Raw genomic sequence first — 19,884 nt, 5'->3', positions numbered from 1 at the left:
TAGTATCACCTGCTCCTCAGCTTCTTGTACTCAATTATAACAAGTAATTAACACATCCAACAAAGCCCAACTTCGAAATGCAAGGCAGTAGTTGATGCTGGTGAACAGCGACTCAACCAGAGTTGTATCATAGGAAGTAATCGGGTGTTCTCCGGGTTACGTCCGGCTCTCCCCTCCTTGGAGCTGGCTCAAACTGGGATTAAACAATATAATTAAGACAAACATACTATTAATAACTATTGTAAGTTCTGAAAGGAAAGAAGGCGGCAATGAATAAAGCTCAACCAGATGAAAATGGAAATTCCATATTGCAGAGGATACCTGCGAGTTCGATGATGGATCATTCTACAGAATCAGGGGATATAACTCATGTTGAGATGCTTCATTTCCAAAGAGGTTCTGTTGATGAATTCATCTTCGAGGGTCCTAAAATTGCAAGAGTTGATGCTCTTTGGATTGGTATTGAATCAGGTATGTTATTCTTGTTTATTTGTATTTTGAAGTGATTAAGATTAGGTAGACATCATCTCTGACCTAGCACTACAATTTTAAGTACAAATGATCAACACATATTTATCTTCCCAGAAGATATTTTGAAGTACTGAGGAAAATATCCCTATTTCATTCTTTATTAGCAAGCATTTGTACATTTATATTTGGTTTAAAATTTTAAATATGCTTTTAGTCTCTGCTGATAATGCTTTTGTTTGCTTTAGTCCCTATATTTTGGTTACATGTTAAGAAGAAAAACACGAAAGAAAACAGAAACTAACAGAGATGAACCACTCAGAGAGCCTGCAAGTCTCGCAAGATCCACGAAATCTGGTGGAGAATCCCAGATATTAAAAGCATTGTTGTGACTGGATTCCCATTTGACCAATGCATCAGCACTGAAATTGGCTTCACGAAGAATATGAATAATCTGAACTTCCCAATTCCCCGAGTGCCGATCCCTGATATCACCAAAAAAAGCAGCATAAAGATGGAAACATTGCACATCCATATTCATTAGAAGAGTCACCGCGTGTAAGGAATCTGGTTCACAATTCACCTTCCAAAAAAGCCAAGGTTCCGCACCAAGGTCAATCATCTCCAAATAGCGAACAACTCAGCCTGGAGGATCATGATGTGACCTGCAAACCCAGAAAAGCCCTATGTCCAGGTTCCCATAGTATCCCTGATTAAACCACCAAACCTGATACACCTGTCCTTGCCCAGACAGCTCCCATCAACATTCACCTTGCCCCACCGGTAAGGAGGAAACGACTACAGCTCCTATCAACAATCACCTTGACCCTATATAAATCTCTGATTTTGGTCACTCTTTTTATATAGTAAAAAATATACCTAACTGAAAACACATAACTTTTGGTATTTTTAGGGATAAAAAACAAAAGACAATTATTTAGGATCCAAAAACAGATTTAATCTTTTATATCTCTTCTGACTTAGGCTAAAATTCCAGTTTTTAAAAGCATTGTACAACCAACATATATGCTTTGTCAAACTTCTAAATTAATATTTCGTATCATATGAGTTCGCTTCCTAACAACACTCTTCTTATTGATCTAAATCAGGTCAGTGGCGCATAGGACATGTTTCCTTAATGGTTATTAATTGTGAAGTGCAGCCATCCGAAGATGGGGAATTACAGTACACTGGTTATCAGTATCATTTTCTGATCGACAATGTGTTGCTTGGTGAAGGAAGTGATCTCTCCATGTTAGAACTAAGGCATAGTCATGTGAGTGAGCTGGAACAGATTGATCCCGTCAGCTTCTTCGACAAAGGACTCGATAACAGTACTTTGTTCTCAAGTCCAAAGATCTCAAATGAAGAGAGCATGAGAGAATATGCAGATTTGAAGTTCTCATTACTATTTTATGATGTTATGCTGATATTTTTTGGTACATCAGTTACTTCCTTCTTAGCTGGGGGAAACACTGGGTTTGCTTTCTTGATCGGTGGGATTGGTGGCTTCGTGTATCTGCTGTTGTTGCAGAGATCTGTGGATGCATTGCCAGCTTCAGAATTAATCACAGGTAACAAGGGAGGAGCATTATTCGGAGGATTGAAGGAGCCAATAGCAAGTGTGGCTTTGGCTGTAGGCTTTGCTGTATTTGTAGTGAGGTATAGCTCAGGAGACCTTCAAGTAACACCAAATGATCTCATATTTGGAATGATGGGATTTCTTGCATGTAAGATTTCTGTGGTGTTGGCTGCATTTAAGCCTATAAAAGCTGGTCTGAGGTTACCAACTGATATGTAATATTGTACTTAAACTTTGCCTCTTGTGAAGTTGATCAATTTTTAAACTTAGTGTAACTTAAAAGCATCAACGTTGTATAATGTAAAGTTGGACTTTTTTCACATCTTATTTGGTAATTAGTAACTTCTCTTTACAAATTCACATGCTCAAGCTTTAGGGAATTTTTGTTTCATTCTAATTAATGAAAAGTTTAACTTCCGCTAAAAGGAACCTGAGAATATCATTAAGTTGATAACAGAATGGAACCTTTGTATTGCAGATTTATTCCCATCCAGCAAACTTATAGCTGATCCAAGAGTTTCTTTTTTTGAAGAGTAGCATAATTTCTGGAGTAATTGTGTGATCGAACAGCATGATCTTAGATACATTTATACCATTAAACTTACATATACTAAATTGAGAATTACAATATTTTTAGGCACCTTTTTTAATCAAAAAACCAATGTAGAGATGGGATGCTTTTAAAGATAACGACCATTCAGCCTTTATGGTTGGCCCATAACGCATTAGTCATTAGGATTGAGGCTTTCGGCATAGTGCATTTGTATTATCCAATATTGTTGACTCTCTTGTATTTAGGTTGAATACCCCTAGTACTCTCTTTAATACATTTTTTATTATAAAAAAAAGTCACATACCAATCAATATAGGAAGAAAACATTATTTTCATCTCCAAACATTTGCGAGCAGCGAGATGCATGTCAAGAAACAATCAAAGATAATTGTATTAATAAAAGTATTTGAAAAAGAAGAAAAAAATACTACGTAAAAGCAAGAGAAAAGGAGTTCCTATCAGAACATATTCTCAAAAAAATATATAAAGCATCCATCAGAAACCATCTACAAAGACCCATCCCCATAACAAGAATCCTAAATTGAGAATAGAAAGGTGAAGATAGGTACAAGTCAATACAAAAAGGAAATTAGGAGAAACAATAAAATTAATACATTGCATGTTGGAATGGTACTAATTAGTATCACCTGCTCCTCAGCTTCTTGTACTCAATTATAACAAGTAATTAACACATCCAACAAAGCCCAACTTCGAAATGCAAGGCAGTAGTTGATGCTGGTGAACAGCGACTCAACCAGAGTTGTATCATAGGAAGTAATCGGGTGTTCTCCGGGTTACGTCCGGCTCTCCCCTCCTTGGAGCTGGCTCAAACTGGGATTAAACAATATAATTAAGACAAACATACTATTAATAACTATTGTAAGTTCTGAAAGGAAAGAAGGCGGCAATGAATAAAGCTCAACCTGAATGAATGTGTGTCCTTTGCAGTCATCAACTTCAAGGATGGATGCCATGTTCCCACAGCGATAACAATAATTAGGTGCACTGAATATGGTAACCACTTTTTGATCCTGCAACAAGGCACCATAAATCAGCCATCACCATTATGATTATAAATATAAATATAAATATAAATAAGAACGCATACTTACATGACCCCAGTTATATCCTTCCATAACCAACTGATGAGCTCTAGCAATAAGCTTCAAGCTATTGGTATGGTTAAATTGTTCAGATATGTCCTATGAAAGGAAAACAGTTACACACATTAGCAATCAACAAAAATTGACAATGATAGGTGAAAACATTACAGGGTTGACACAATGAATTGGATTACCTGGCCAAAGGTATATCCAGCACCTCTTGGAGAGATTCCCCAACCACAACGATCATCCGGATCGGACCATAGAAGATCACACATAGGCCCCTCATGAGGAACTTCTTGTACACGGTCAAAGTTACGTATGTTATCAAGGGTTTCAATAGATGGGGACAGCCCACCATGAAGGCAAAAGATTTCAGATTCAACCTTCAATATCAATTCAGCAACAATAAATTGTTAATAACTTGGACAATATGTTGAGAATACTGAACAAAGAGCTATTTTACAGGAGAATAGTTTTACAGATGAAAAATAAGAGAAATGGCTAACTATATGCAACTCAAAAACAGCCCGACTGGATTAAGAGTAATAAGATCAAAACTTGGAATATGGAGTTCAGAACATTGAAAATCTAACCAACATGAAATATAGTAACAATTCAACAAATCCAATCAGAGGCTATATATTTAGTTCTTTCCCAAATTATGTAATAGTTTACTAACCAATGCTGTCAATGGAAAGTAATCGAACAAATCAGTGAAGGTTTTCCAAACATTAGCACTGCCATACCTGCCAAATAAGAATATTCATGTTAACAGGATTCCACAGTTTCAAAGATCAAAATTAACAGTTTTTACCATCTATCAATCATGTCTCTACAAAATAGCATTAAAGTTGAAAACTGTTTTTACCATTTATCTCACACCACAAAAAGAAAATATTAGCAAAAACCCGAAAGACACCAACAGGAAAAGAACATTAAGGATAGTTATGATAAAGCATAACAAAAGGTTGAGAAATTCACAAAAAAATAGCAAAAAATTACTGATCTGAAAACAATGATAATCACACATTTAAGTTAAACAAAGATAGAATAATGTTCACCAAAAAACAAAAGACGGAATAATGAATATAGCAGGCACTTACTTCCGTAGGCATTCATCATAAAATCCATAAACTTGAGTAATCTGCAGCAGAAAGCTAACATCAGCAGGTAACATTAAAAAACTTATAAAAACTTAACCTATATATCTGTACTTGAGCACATATATACTAGGAATTATAGCTTGTTGTCACTCAATTAATAGTAAGAAGTTATAACAACGATTAATTTAACAAAGTCAATAATATCATCATTAATTTATGCATACTTTAGTTCTCCAATAGATTAAGTATCAATTGTGTCCTTGATAGTACATTGTTTGCTTCTGATACGCATGGAAGGACAAGGTAAAAGGAGAGTGATTTTAGAAATCTATCGAGAACTTAATTGATACTGAACAAAGATCATGTCTCTGAGGACGAAATAGGGTTTGTCTAACCTTCAATTCACAACTACCAGAAAGGTAATATGATAAAGTATAGAACAAACCTGACGACTTTCATGATTTCCTCTCAGAATTGTGATACGCTGACGATAACGCACTTTAAGGGCAACCAAAAGCTGCATTATGACTTAATTAGAGCAAAAAATTTGCAAAATTAAAGAAATACTAACTGGTAGAAATGAACATCATTTAAAACGTGCAATACAAAAAATGGTTAACAATTTGTATCACGATCATCTTGTATGTCATGAACCACATCCCATCATGTTAACTTTAATTTCCATGCAGGGGTATTACTATGGCATCCCACATGATGAGTAGACATAAATGCACCATTAACAGAAGCGACAATTATGTATTCAAATTTCATTTTAGATAGCATGTAAAATCACAAATGCTTTTATTATAGTGGTACCAAATAATTGAAATAACCCCACAAACATGGCTGTGGCATCATTATCAGTACAGGAATACCCCATCGCGAAAAGAATATTAGAACAAACTATGAAGGTCTAGAAATCGATAATTTCCATGTCAACAAACAACTGCTGATGAACTATGTAGTTTTAAACACGTCTAAACAGATATCAAATTACTAGCACAACATAAACAATTAAAGTTCAATCACTTCCAAGGCTTGTGAAATTTACAAGAATACCCCCAAGTCTGATAATCCCACAGACTTATGAAAAATAACAGAATAAAACATTGCAATTTGAACTTCTAAGAAGATAATAAGTAAACCACAGTAGTTACACTTACCGTCACGGTTTCAACTGAATAATAGCCACGGTCAACATAATCTCCCATAAATAAGTAATTTGTATCTGGACACTAACAACAAAAAGTTGAAGCCAGAAATGAGTATTCCACCATCAAGTTTAATAGACGCAAGAAAATATAAGTAAATTTTCAAGAAGTAATGCTAAAAGTAATGGCTCAACCATGTAACAATTCTAAAACAAATATGACATAAGTGCTCAAATTTGAATTTTGAAATAAGAAAAAGAGAGGCTTAATAACTAAGGGTTATGAGTGCTGCCATGAACAACTGGAATTGCATTCAATTAAATATAAGGTTTTCTTCTGTTTCCTTGGTCAAATAGACCAAAAAACCAAAAAGCCTTAAGGCAGTCCTTCAATGAGCTTTGCAAACCCTTTGCGGGCATCTTAATTACAATTAAATCCTAACACATGCAAAAGAAGTATCCTACAGAAGTATCATTTCCGTATCTTTTTTTCTAAATCAACAATTCAACATCAATTGCATAGGTTTCAATATTTCCATTCATCTCTTTTACTGACTTAAATTCCAACAGTCGATTATCTAAGGAATTGGCATCTAATGGCTTACAGATACTTCTCTTTGCAATCCCATTGTTTTGTGGGTGTAATGTCTATCTTTCCCTAACCTAGTGTAGCTACATTAGAATCAGATCTGATTGAACGTAGTAATATGAAGAAGGTCATGGGGACCAATTATATTAAAATCACAGCAATTTTGTGATCAAAATAGCGAAGAAAATAAAATAAAAACTTCCTTGAGTAAATAATTTTGACCTTTGTGATCACACAATTTCTTATTACAGGACATTAACACAAATAACCCATGGAAAAGTACAATATTTGAACCTTCAGCTTATTCATGCCAAAAAAATTAAATGTCTGTGCAGTAAGTTATAGACTACACAGGTAACTTCGAAGGAAATTTAGATACACTCATTTCGTTGATAATATCAAATTTACTAAATTTTATCCAACAGCAAGCAGTTGCAACGACTGCACAGAGAAAATTTAAATAAGGAAGGTTCGGTCAAAGTGAAATTAGAAAATAAATGAAACATAATTTGGAAATTAATCAAAGAGTGCTCATGCGATTTCCTGAGTTTTCAAATATTATTTAGCTTATACATCTATTAAACATACAGTCTTCAGAATCTAAGTACCTACATATTGAATATAAAATCCAATGTAAGAAAAACTACCTTCCCACCAATGCGGAACAGCTCTGCAAGGTCATGGAATTGCCCATGAATATCACCACAAATTGTAACAGGGCTTTTCACAGGCTGCAATTATTGGCAAACAAAATATCTCTTTAGCTTTTTCAGCAATTTAAAATCATTGTAATTTGAAGCCCTAAGAGGGCACTTTTAAAACATAGTCAAAACCATCATAAATAGATTGCCCAGAACAGCTCAGAAAGTTAACGCGAGTTACTGAAATGGTGATTAACACAAATTGACGGCAAAAACGGTGCACAATGCAGCCAATGTTGGTGAGATGAAATCAATGCATAGAATCCCCAAAACCGAAGAGCTGAAAGATAAAACACATGCAGACATAAATTTAAAATAAAAACATTTTAGAAAGCAAACAAACCTGGACATTACTCTCTTCCATCAAAATTTCCTTTGCCTTATCACACAAGGCCCTTACCTGCATGCAAAAGTGCAAATTTTAAGTCAAATTTGGATCATTGAAAGAAGAAAGAAACACATAAGAGTTCAATACTCAATAGCAAAAAGGCCTACTTAGAGGGGGAAAGGAATCGGACAAAACAAAAGATTACAAGAACAACCCTCTTAAGACTATCATACTGACAACTTCAAAGAAATTGGGCAAATAAAAAAATAAAACTAAAACTTCATTGTAATTTTTAATTGGTTTTGACTATCCCTGCAAACCCAAGGAAACTAGACAGTGAGTTGCACATAACCAAAACAAACCAAACTAAACTGAAAACAAAAACTGAACCTAACTAATTAAATTTGGTTATGTCTGGCTAATCTTTTCTGAAACTGACATTCTGTCAATTTTTTATTCAGTTGTGAAGCTGGTCCAAAATCATAAATGATTGGATACCAACTTGTTCCTATGGGGACTTTTAGGCCAGTTTCACTGTTTATACATATTTGATGATGTGTTTCTCACAGGACATTTTCACTTATTTTCTGCTAATTGGGCAAAATATATGGAAAAAAAGTAAGGTTGGGACTGAACTTTCATTGAAAAAAAGTTTGGCCAAAAACAAATTGACTAAACCAATTGGGACTGGTTTGGTTAGCTTTTGGTTATCCAATCAGAAAAAAACAAACGAGTTCCCAATATAAGAACCTGGGTTTTACTTTCCTCTAATTCACTGAATATCCACCCCCATCAAATACGATAAAATAATGCATATAACCAAAAGAAAAGTACTTATTGACTATTACAGAGCTTTACAAGAATAGCATTACAAGTAGCGATGATTTATTATATATTAACAAATAATAATTGCACTCAAGTACTCAATGAACCAGGTATATTTCTCTTTGGCTTTGCTAGCATCATCTCTATTTAAATGGGAAAAATCAATTTGTCAACAAATGCCTGCTATATCAGAAAAACATCATGCATAATGCAGCGGACCCTGTTTTGTGGCAGGAGTCCAGAAAATGCATTTTTTTAATTCTTAGGGGCTTGACACGCAATTCATATGATTGAACACATGCATGTAGCCAGAAAAAAAACCTCATTTTCAAAGAAGGAAAAGCCTAATAGTCAATTAATCGTAATAAATTGAGTTGGGCCTAAAAGCTACAAGAATCCACCAACCAAAAAATTGAAAACCCACAAATCACTCACTAGGTTGAATCCTACAAATCTGACGAAACATTTAAACAAAAAGCGTAGCAATTGCCATTGCATTTCCTGAAAAGAAGCTAGATTTCAATTTCCCTAAAAACAAGCAACATTAGATCGATTTCGTTTACAAGATCCGCATATTTTGGAAAATAAAGAAGGGGAAATGGAATTACCTCTTGCTCGGACAAGGGTTTGCACTGCATGAGCTGAGAAATCTGCTCATCGAGGTTTCCATGAGAATTCGAATCCATGATGGCTTATTCTTCCTAATTCTTCTTTCTTCGAAATGGTGGAAACCCTAGATCTCAGTTTTTTTGGTTTGTTGTGAGTTCTTTCTTTTTTGTTTCTGGTTTTCGGAGAGAGAAGAGGAGTGGAGGTAGAGAAACCAAAGGGGTTGGAGGCTTCCCTTGGTTCTCGATTTATTCGATAACCACTCTTTTTTTGGGACCAAAAATGAAAATAAAAATAAATAATTGTGATTTGCTAGTGCTGATTAAATACCACAAAAACCAGAAAGGTTATTACAGTCATACAGTGGATTAAGGTGATTCAATTCGGATATTTAGTACACATCATAAATTTAATTTTTATGAATTTTAGTTTAAATTCTGAGAAAAAAATATATACACAATATGTGATAATTTTATATATTATTAATACATTATTTACCATTCATTTTTTATAATATTGACTCTTCAAAAAAAGAAAATAAATAGATATTACATTTTTAAAGTTTTCTCAATTATATATTATGTTATTTAATATACTATAACTTTGGTTTACTAGATCTCATGTACTATCGTGCCATAGGCATTAGCAATCATGCAAACATTTTTTTGTTGAGATATTTAACTTTCTAAGTCGGAAAAGTAACTTTTTTTTTTTGTACGAACTAAAGTTAGTTCTTATTCGAAAATTAAGTAGGTATCACTTAAATACATCATTAATTAGTTAGTATGATGAAAAACAAATGTGGTAATATATGATTAATTTATAATGTATAAAATACAGTCTGACTCTGATTAAATGTCAGAAAGTTTTTTCTAGAACAAGTGGGATTCCAATTATATTTTTCAAAATATGAAAGAAATGAAGTTGCAATTATATTCTTGTTAAAACATAAAACGTAAATTTTCTGCTTATGGATTTCTTGGACAGCTTGGTTCGAGTTCGTTAAAACAGCATTAACAGAACGTCAATTAGTGCATGTGAAATATTATGGAGAAAAAACATCCGGATAAGAAATTACATGAGTTTAATTTCTATCCACTTTTACACACATTATCCATGATAAATTTATGATATGAACTTTATAATAGATTAATATAAAGAATTTTAGAATATCAATCTCAATAAATTAATTACTTTAACCATAAGGTTATCTCATATAATAGATTAATCTTTTGTATTAAGTTGTTTCATGTGTTCAAGTCCTAATAAATGACGTTTTCTTTTAGAGTTGTATCATGAACAAACTATCTATAGGTTGAATTAAGATATATAATCAAATATTGATAGACGAATGAAAGCAACAAAAGAGAAAGAGTTATCACTTGTTCAGTATAAATAGAGTGAAAGATGTTATCATTGTAGTCACTTAAAGGGACGAAAATGTCATGAGACACACATTGAGTAGCACAACAATCTCAATTTAGTATTTAAGATATGATGTTCTCTCACTTAATAGACTAGTTTTTTAAATTGACTTTCCTCATAGGTTTAAATTTTAACCATCCTTCAACACTTAATTTTAGACTACTTTTTTGGATTGTCTCTCACCATTTTCTTTCTCAAACAAAATAATGTCCTAGTCTTTAAACAACTAGAAATTAGAACTAGGATCAATGTTAATTATGAATCTAAAGACTGAAGTTTGAGCGGGTAAGAAACGCAGGTTTGATTGTGAAGTTCAAGGTTCTAAACCATGAACCTTACATGGCCCATTACACGAATGCCCCATCCAGTTATCATTTCTGACCCGCATGTGCTTCAAGAAAACAAAGGACTAAACTAGTGTTAAAATATAAGCACCAGTGTGTAGTTTTTTTGGATTTATCATTCATGATATAAGACATAACATTACTGTATTGTTTGACTATGTAGCCAACTCCTAGTTGGACTACTAAGACATGGTTGATGTTCCTAATCTCTACCCATGAAATTGCAGCAGAAATAGAGGAATATATAAGTTATACAAAAACTTATTACATCAATTATAAGTAATGCAAATGTTCACGGCTGCACCAATTGACAAGAGGAACACAAGCCACCCTGCCACAAAAAGATATAAATATTCAGCAGACAAAGATTTAGGTCCATACCAGCTAGCACTGTGATTCAAAAGTTTGACTATAACAACTCAACTAAGTTCAATTCTCAGCTGCGTTAACTGTTAAATGAAGATATGCTAGCAAAAATTCTGAAATGGTAAGATTAAATTCAATCTTATATATAAGTTAGATCAACACCTCCCGAAAATGGAGTGCAATAGTAATTCATTCTTTTATGGAAGCTACAACAAGGGACTGTATCAAATTACTCAACAACAATAACTCCTTGTGACCTTTTTTTGGGGTATAATAACTCCTTGTGTAACCTGAATGCACATCCCACTGCTTGATTTATACACCTCAGTGTGGAAGAGCTTGGTGAAACAAATTCCAATCTCCTTGGGATATAAAGATTATGTAATGAGTGAGATATATGAATAATTTCCCCATGAGCAAGCTGGAGGGGTTATTATATTATCAGAATCCATGCCATTCAATCCAGCTTGAAGTCATGATACACCTGCATAAGAAGATTGTAGTGAGAATTTGGCCACAAATATATCAAAATGTCAAACATATCGGTGAAAAGTGAAAACAGCATTACAGTAATAGCATTAACATCATATTGCAAAGTGGCAAATAATTAAGAGGAAAAAAATGTTTACACTGTCAATATATTATCCACCATTCATATTTAATTATCATCCCCCTTAAATATAAGTAATATACATGAATGGTGGAATATAAAACTTCACACTTACAATGCATAAATATTATGCTCAATAAATAATGTTGTCAAAGCCACAATTCTCACAAATAAATAATAGGGACATATCTAGGGAGATAAGTGAGCATTTCCAAATGCCAAAGGAGCAAATCTTAATCATAAACCCCGTATGGATTGTAAAGATTAAAGTTCCTTAATCTGTTTAGAAAACATTGATCTATCCAGTAAGTAACAAGGGGGATAGCAGTAAGACAGTACCTATATTCATGCTGTTCACCAATAATCCCGACAAGAGCATATCCCATCTTTAAAATGGTGAAACCTTTTAGCATCTCGCATGATTAGTTCTCTGCCTACAAGCTTAGAAATAATCTTCAGGGCATTATGGCAATCACCACAGACACGGAGGTTCTTAATTACTCTGATAGGAGAGCGAGCAGAACTGCTAAGGAGACCATAAGCAACAGCAAGTCTCTCACTGTGCGAGAGAAGAGCTTCTTCTTTGCCTTCCTGGTCTATGTCATGCAACACAAATTTTGTCTCAGGAATATAGCCAGCTTCTTTCATTTGTGACTTCATACCTCTAAGCAGAGCATACAACTTATCATTTTCGGGATGAGAAGTATCTCCTGCTCGATATTCATGTACTCGGCTCTTTACTTCTAGAAGATTTTTGCTTGCTAATTTCTTTTCTTTCTCTTTATTCAAGTCTGAAGCTTTTACAGGTAAAAGGCCAGACTTTGATTGATCATTTAATCGGGAAGGATCCAGCTGCTCAATTAGTTCAGCACAACGATCTGCCAGCTCAGTGTTCCCATGAGCTCTACAAAGATTCATCAAAGTCTCCCATACATCAACACTTGGCTCCACTGGCATCTTTTCAACGAATTCAAATGCTTCATCAAGATGCCCACTACTGCCAATCATGTCTACTACACTGACAAAATGAGCCAATGATGGTACAATGCCATAATCCTTGTTCATGGATTGAAAGTGCAGCATTCCCTCGTCAATATCTCCCAGCATACTACATGCATTAAAGATCCCAATGAACATTTGACCATCAGGTTTTAATCCAGACTTTTTAAATTGAGTAAATAGATCAAGTGAATCTTCTGCAAACCCATTCTTGGTGAGCTGCATTATCATAGTATCCCAAGTAGTCAAATTGCGCTCTGGCATGTTATTGAATACCTCAACTGCATCATCTACAGAACCACATTCAAAATACATGTCCAATATTCTATTATATGTGCTGACTGTGAGAGGCGACAAATGTTGTAAGGCATGCTTGTGTACAATTTTTGCCTCTTCAAGAGATTTAGCCTCACCACACTGGCTCATTAATTTCAAATATCGAGGCAAATCCACAGGAATGTGTTGTTTTTCCAGTAATTCCAAAACTTCAATTGCTTCTTTCACTTTGCCCTCCATGCAGAAATAATCTAGTTGCTCGAGCGTACCATGTGGAGCAACATTAGATGCATCAGCTGGTCCACCATCCAGATTTGCATTACTTGATTGATAAGAGGCACCAGTTGATCTATCCACAGTATTTAAGTGTGGAGGATACTGATCATCTTTTAGATTCTGCTGATGTTGTCCAGAACCCAAGTATTGTTGAGACATTTCATTACTCCTCGAGTAATGATCATTTGGTGATGGCTGAAAGTAACCCATGTTTTGAGTAAGGTTTCCGTTAAGATTTCTCTGAGACTCAAACATCCTGGGTGAACTATATGCATTTGGGGGCTGCATCCATTTTCTAGGTTCTTGTGTCCCATTGTGGTTCTCAACAAATGCATTTGGATGCTTCTCATAGCCCCTTGAATTATTAAAATCATCCCCAACTAAGTTCTGTTGCATTTTAGTGTTGCTTTGACCATGGTACCCATTGACAGTCCCATTATATCCAACCAAATTGTTCTGAACTCCATTTCCAGAAAGACTTATATGACCTGCATCTGCAATCTGACCAGCTCCATGAGAAAATTTCCCTGCACTACCATGATTATTTCCATAAGACCCACCAAAATTTCCACAATGATCATTACGTATACCTCCTGTATAACCCCAGTTCTGGTTTAGGCCCGGCTGATTTTGTTCTCTATATGCTGTCGTATTTGCTTGAGCAACATATTCCAGACCTTGTACTGGATTCTGAGAATCGGCATTACTATACCTTCCCTGATAATACCCAGCATGATTTTGCTGATAGCCCAAAGAATCATCTGTCTGATAAGCACCAGAAAGCTGAAAATCTGACTTCTCGGCGGCAGTGCTAATAGCCCTCAATGCATTAATCGTTTTGACACAATCCGCAACATTGCGTGTGCAACACCTGTATTGAATGCATAACTTCCTAAGAGAACTAATTGTAGGAAGTGACGCTCTCTTAGAATACAACATGGATCGATTGTGTCAGAAGTAGCAGCTCAAAAAAAGTAAGAATCCACCTAATCTGTCAAAAGTAAAGACTTCACAAACCTATTTGGGACCTGCCATCATCAGAGGAAAGAGAAAATGAAAAAAAAAATGAAAAACAAATAAATAAATCAATGCATTATGCCAATGGCAAAATAAATTTAATCAAAGTAATTTAAATAAATAGAGAAAGATAAATTAAATTAAACTAAACTAAAACCCCATTTTCATAATTTTAAGGATTTAATTTCTACACTAAATAGCATGTACACCAATGTTAACAAGAAATGGCAACAGAATCATGATAGCCTCTAAAACTGTAAGCTTTTTCCAACTTAAATAACATTTCCTTTCTACTATCATCAATATGCATGAGACAGAAACAACTATTCTATTGAAAAAGTGAATAATGATGATGAATTGAGAAAAGAAAGAGTATTTAAATAACTTGAGAGTATGTGTGGAATGGAAGAGGATAGTAGCATACAGTGGTGGCGCGGCATGGCAAATTGTACAAATTGAGGAGTTTAGGGTTTAGAGAGAATTTCTCTGATTATTATTCACTTTCAAGGGATGAGAGGAAAGAGAAGATGGAGGACAAAGTATAGTGTTGAGAGTAGGCCCGTGGGCTTAAACCCAAGAAAGAGCCCGTTTATTTCTATTTAAACATTTACTTCATTTGCATTTTTTTGTTTTTAATTTTCACAATATTTAAGACATGCGCAAATCATTTCTTGTAGAATATTATAACATGTTTCAAATTGTGTCTCGGGTAAATCAGATATTTATACAAAAATAAAATAAAAAGTAAATTTTTATATAAAATTGTCAAAATTTTATTAATCTGGAACATAGAGAACGTGGATACTAAGAATGAATAAGACCCGACCCGTAGACTCGTCTCAACTCGATGGTTTAGGGACAGATCTGACTCATCCAAATAGATATAAAAAGACAGACCCGATTAAAAGAGATAGAGCTGTCGTAAAAAAAAGGACGGGTTCGAGATACATATCAAGATGAGCATGCAACCATGAATCTTGATTGATAGAAAACCAATTAATTTTTAGTATTTGTGTACTTTGTGTAAACTCAAATTTAAGTTTCACTTATTCATTTTTGTATGAACTTTTGAGTAGTGACATGTTGTTGTTATTTCAATTTTCATGTGTTTTTTTATCATTTACAAGAAGATTTCAGCTTACGTTGATGACACTTTAAATTGTTTTGAAATTTTCAATGTTTTCTACAATTTTCAATGACGTGATTTTGATAGTTTGAAAGATGCAATTTACAGTTTGTGGTCTATATACTGATGTATATGAGAGATGTAGGTTTTAGTTGAGTTTATATACAGATTGTGATAATTTTAATTGTGCAGACTTAAATATTTGAGAAAAAAATATATGTTTGTCATTTTGTCCTTTTCCAACATGGACTCGTCTCTATCTTGACCTATATTAGTTTGAACTCGTTCGGGTTAAAAAATTGACCCGATCAATATTGAGGGACGAATGAGGTACATACTTAACCAGTTCCTCACTCACTCCCAGCGGATACCCTTTGTCACCAATGATTTTTGTTGTTTTTTAGTCTCAGCTCCTTGGTGTGCTTCTTGAAAAAAGTTTTAATTTTTTAGCTCATGTGTGCACAGCACTTCCTTTCCTTTTATTAGTTTAAATGTATTTCAATTATTGATAATGAAACTGATATTCTCCCTTGCTTGGCCTGATGAGATATGACGCATGGGGTGGAATGTTTTTTTAAGTGGACGAGTCTAATTAATATATAATACTAACTAACATTGAATATGACCTTCTAATGAAAATAAAATATCAACTTGATCAAATGATTTAGTGTTTGATATGTTAATAGTTTGTGAAGTTGCATGTCCGCAGTTTATTTTTTGTTTTACTTTCTGAAGTAATTTTACATTACATGTTTTAGTGGATTTGTTGAGGTACTTCGATACTTTCAGCATGCTAACATGTAAAGTTTCACAGGTTGACTTTGTTTCTTGATACTGTAAAGTAGATTCAGGCCTGAAAACTGTTGCTGGGGCAAGGAAATTTGTTCCTGGGTTGAAGTTATCTATAGTGTAACACCATCTTGCCATGCAATCCATAGGGCCCATTAATTTATTGAACGTGTCACTTGTTAAACTTAAATACCTTTATAATATTTTAGATTTTCTAAAAAGCAAATCGTGGGTTTGAGTTGCGGGAGGTTCCCTTCAAAAAAAAAAATATCGCAGTGGTGTTTAAGTGACACACTGACACTCTCAATAAATTTATGGACACAAGGGGTGACATGTGAAGTCCAACCTGACATAAACTTGAATGCAGAGCAAAAATTCATTTCGAGAGAGGACAAGAATTCAGCCTCCTCTCCTACATGGCCTTCGTGATGATCTTGCTATTGCTTGATTGATTTGAGTACCTCGGGTTGAGCACGGGAAACTGCGTTTAGTTTGCAAGAGATGTATCACCTTCTCTCTGGAAACTTCATTTATTCACTCACGAAAAGTCTCCGAATGGCAGAAGAATGAGTTTATGTTATCAAGAATTCTGGTGCTTGTGTTATTAATAACTGTCTTTATGTTGCTAGTGGGGAATGTGAAGGAATTCGAAGAACTCTTCGATCTGCTGAAGTTTATGACCCCAACCAGAACAGGTGGAACTTTGTCTCAGAGATGACCATTGCCTTGGTGCCCTTTATTGGCGTTGTTCATAATGTCAAAGAAAGGATGAAACGAAGAATGAAAAACAGAACTTCTTCTTGATAGAGAAGTTCTTGAATAATAAGACAATAAGGAAAAACTTCTTGATCTTTATTAGAAAAGCTTGAATTATTAACAAAGATGAAACTCTGAACTTATAGGCAAGGGAAATGAAAAACAGAATAACAAACTTGCCTAACTACTTAAACTAACAAATTAGCACGTGTTACATATGGCAAAAATCACTAAAACAATGATAACTTGGGCTACAAGTAAAGGAAAGCCCATTAATCTTAAGCATTTGATTCTACTAGGGATGTAATGATTGGTCTTGATTTGAGTTTGATGAGTGCCTTGAATGGCCCTGCCTTCATGGTAGGCTTGAGAAGCCTGATGTGTGTCCAAGCCAGAATTGATCTGGTGCGCCCTGCCTAGGTGTTGGTGCATCTGTTGGGCACTGCTTGGTGCGCCTTGCTCTGGTCCTGGCAGGCCTGATGCGCCTTAGGTTGGCGTTAATGCACTTGGTGCGCCTGGGCGTGGCGCTGATGCACCTGGGCGTGGGACTGATGCACCTGAGCGTGGGACTGATGCACCTGGGCGTGGCACTGAGGCGCCTGTGCGTGCTGATGCACATGGGCGTGGCGTTGATGCACCTGGGCGTGGAACTGATGCACTTGGGCGTGCTGATGCACCTGGGCATGGCACTAATGTGCCTTGGCTTGGTGCATCTAATCTGATTTGGTTAAGTGGGATGGTTCTTCAATTTTGATTATGGACAACACTTGTTTGGTCTTGGCAGCAACATTATTTATCCTGGCTATCAAGGCATCATCATGCTTATGCAAATTGCTCATAATTTGGTTAGTGGTGTGATCAAGAGGAGAATTGAGATCATGAGTATTATTTAATTTTGATACCCCCCACAAGCTGGGGCACATATGCTTAGGAGACCCAGCTTGGTGTGTATGTATTTATATATAGATGGTCCTAAAGCCTTTGTTAATGCATGAGCAAGTTGTAGGTAAGTAGGAACAGGCAGAAGTTTAATCAAACCTTGGTTGCATTTCTCCCTAATTGTATGGCAATCTATTTCAATATGCTTAGTCCTTTCATGAAAAACAGGGTTAAAAGCAAGGTAAATAGCAGACTGATTATCACAATAAAGCAAAGTAGGCATAGAGTAGTTATATTGTAAATCTTCAAGAATATAATTGAGCAAAGTAATCTCACAAGTTGTTAAGGCTAAGGCCTTGTACTCAGCCTCACAAGAACTTCGAGAAACAGTTCTTTGCTTCTTGGATTTCCATGAAACCAAGGATTTACCAAGGTAGATGCAGTATCCACTAACTGATCTCCTGGTGTCTAGGCATGAGGCCCAGTCACTGTCACTGTATGCTTTTAGCTGAATAATAGAGTCAGTAGGAAAGAATAAGCCAAAAGCAGGAGTTGCCTTCAGATATCTAAGGACTTTCATGGCAGCAGTGTGATGATGGCTTGTAGGACAGGCCATAAATTGGGCCAACTGATTGACACAAAAGGTTATATCAGGTCTAGTATTGGTTAGGTAGATTAACCTTCCAATTAATCTTCTATAGGTAGAGGGATCATCAAAAGGGGTGTTGCTATCTTGATGAAGGTGGGCTCCAGGGATCATAAGGGTAGTGGATGGTTTGCATCCAATCATTCCTGCATCAGATATTATCTCTAAGGCATATCTTCTTTGGTTCATAGAGATGCCAGTTTTGCTCTTAGCAATATCAAAGCCTAGAAAGCATTTTAGGTCACCTAAGTCTTTGGACTTAAAGGTTTTATCTAGGATCTTTTTGAGTTCATTGGTCTCATCAATATTATTGCCAGTTAGGATGATATCATCCACATACACTAGGATGGCAGTAATTAAGCCTTTGGGAGACCATTTGATGAATAACGAGTGGTCACTTATAGATTTGTGGTAGCCATTTTTAGTGAGAAAATTAGAGAGTTTGGCAAACCATTGCCTGCTAGCCTTCTTGAGGCCATATATGGATTTTTGAAGTTTGCTGACTTTATTAGGTTGAGTGTTGTTCAATCCATGAGGTATTATCATGTAAACTTGCTCATGCAAATCTCCATGTAGAAAGGCATTGTTCACATCTAATTGTTTGATGTGCCAATCATGTACGGCTGCTAAGGCTAAAACAAGTCTCACAGTGGAGATTTTGGCTACAGGGGAGAAGGTTTCAAGATAATCCATTCCCCCAGTTTGATTATAACCCTTAGAAACTAATCTAGCTTTGTGTCTCTCAATACTTCCATCAGCTTTATACTTAATCTTAAAGACCCATTTGCATCCTATGGCAGATTTATCTTTTGGGAGGTTAGTTATGATCAAGGTGTTGTTCTGTTCAAAGGCAGACAATTCCTTATTAATGACATCTTGCCATTGAGGGAACTTAATGGCCTGAGAATATAACTTTGGCTCTATATTTGTGGTCAAAGATAGAATTCTGGTTTTATAGGTGTGTGAGAGCTTATCATAGTTTAGGTAGGAGGATATGGGATACTTAGTAAGGGATGCAGAGGGATTGGTCTTATTGAGAAGGGCACAATGATAGTCTTGGAGGTAGGAGGGAGTTTTACCTATCCTGCTACTCCTTCTGAGGTTATGATCTTCAGTTTGTTCAGGGGATTGACAATTTATCTCCTCACTGCTGCTATCTAAGTGGTGTCTATTTTCGAGGGGATGATGAATATTGTCATCATAGATGAGAGGATTGATCAAAGGGTCCTCACATGATTCCTTGTGTATCTCAGAGTTGGGCACATCTTGAGGGGCATAAGGGAAGATTCTTTCATAGAAGATGACATTTCTATTGACTTCTATGGCTTTAGTGTGTAAGTTGAGCACAACATATCCCTTTATTC

General features: G+C 35.4%; 3 protein-coding genes across 8 annotated transcripts; 1 reads left to right on the top strand and 2 right to left on the bottom strand.

Moving 5' to 3' along the window:
- LOC109362695 lies at positions 363 to 2,410 on the top strand. The gene is made up of 2 exons (XM_019608671.1): positions 363 to 471; positions 1,573 to 2,410. The coding sequence occupies exon 2, from the start codon at positions 1,607 to 1,609 to the stop codon at positions 2,267 to 2,269; it is 663 nt and encodes a 220-aa protein (XP_019464216.1). The 5' UTR covers positions 363 to 471; positions 1,573 to 1,606; the 3' UTR covers positions 2,270 to 2,410.
- Positions 3,016 to 9,305, bottom strand: LOC109362844 (serine/threonine-protein phosphatase PP2A catalytic subunit-like). The gene is made up of 11 exons (XM_019608891.1): positions 9,014 to 9,305; positions 7,596 to 7,652; positions 7,199 to 7,282; positions 5,976 to 6,047; positions 5,258 to 5,329; positions 4,813 to 4,853; positions 4,389 to 4,455; positions 3,901 to 4,092; positions 3,716 to 3,805; positions 3,527 to 3,634; positions 3,016 to 3,434 (listed from the first exon to the last, which is right to left on the bottom strand). The coding sequence occupies exons 1-11, from the start codon at positions 9,089 to 9,091 to the stop codon at positions 3,369 to 3,371; spliced, it is 927 nt and encodes a 308-aa protein (XP_019464436.1). The 5' UTR covers positions 9,092 to 9,305; the 3' UTR covers positions 3,016 to 3,368.
- On the bottom strand, positions 11,002 to 14,892 carry LOC109362693 (pentatricopeptide repeat-containing protein At4g32450, mitochondrial). Of its 6 annotated transcripts, none has more exons than XR_002109434.1 (4): positions 14,749 to 14,891; positions 12,096 to 14,335; positions 11,404 to 11,630; positions 11,002 to 11,111 (listed from the first exon to the last, which is right to left on the bottom strand). XR_002109434.1 is itself a non-coding variant. In XM_019608668.1 (4 exons), the coding sequence occupies exons 2-3, from the start codon at positions 14,244 to 14,246 to the stop codon at positions 12,111 to 12,113; spliced, it is 2,106 nt and encodes a 701-aa protein (XP_019464213.1). In that variant the 5' UTR covers positions 14,247 to 14,335; positions 14,749 to 14,891; the 3' UTR covers positions 11,002 to 11,630; positions 12,096 to 12,110. The 6 variants fall into 6 exon arrangements, 3 of the variants coding, with proteins under 3 accessions (XP_019464213.1, XP_019464212.1, XP_019464211.1); XR_002109433.1 differs by having other exon boundaries at positions 11,002 to 11,403; positions 11,437 to 11,630; XR_002109435.1 differs by having other exon boundaries at positions 11,002 to 11,505; positions 11,539 to 11,630.

The sequence above is a fragment of the Lupinus angustifolius genome, chromosome LG12 (genome assembly GCF_001865875.1).
Source record: "Lupinus angustifolius cultivar Tanjil chromosome LG12, LupAngTanjil_v1.0, whole genome shotgun sequence".
Classification (NCBI taxonomy): Eukaryota; Viridiplantae; Streptophyta; class Magnoliopsida; order Fabales; family Fabaceae; genus Lupinus; species Lupinus angustifolius.
Note: the sequence above shows the minus strand (reverse complement) of the source record. Positions and strands in the feature narration are given on the sequence as shown.

Bases quoted from the DNA above. Each gene is read 5' to 3' on its own strand.
- LOC109362695 (XM_019608671.1), top strand. From the start codon at position 1,607: ATGGTTATTAATTGTGAAGTGCAGCCATCCGAAGATGGGGAATTACAG.
- LOC109362844 (XM_019608891.1), bottom strand. From the start codon at position 9,091: ATGGATTCGAATTCTCATGGAAACCTCGATGAGCAGATTTCTCAGCTC. The intron at 4,854-5,257 runs GTTTGTTCTATA...TTTCTGCTGCAG, and splicing joins GAAATCATGAAAGTCGTCAG to ATTACTCAAGTTTATGGATT. The intron at 3,635-3,715 runs GTAAGTATGCGT...GCCTTGTTGCAG, and splicing joins AAGGATATAACTGGGGTCAT to GATCAAAAAGTGGTTACCAT.
- LOC109362693 (XM_019608667.1), bottom strand. From the start codon at position 14,246: ATGTTGTATTCTAAGAGAGCGTCACTTCCTACAATTAGTTCTCTTAGG.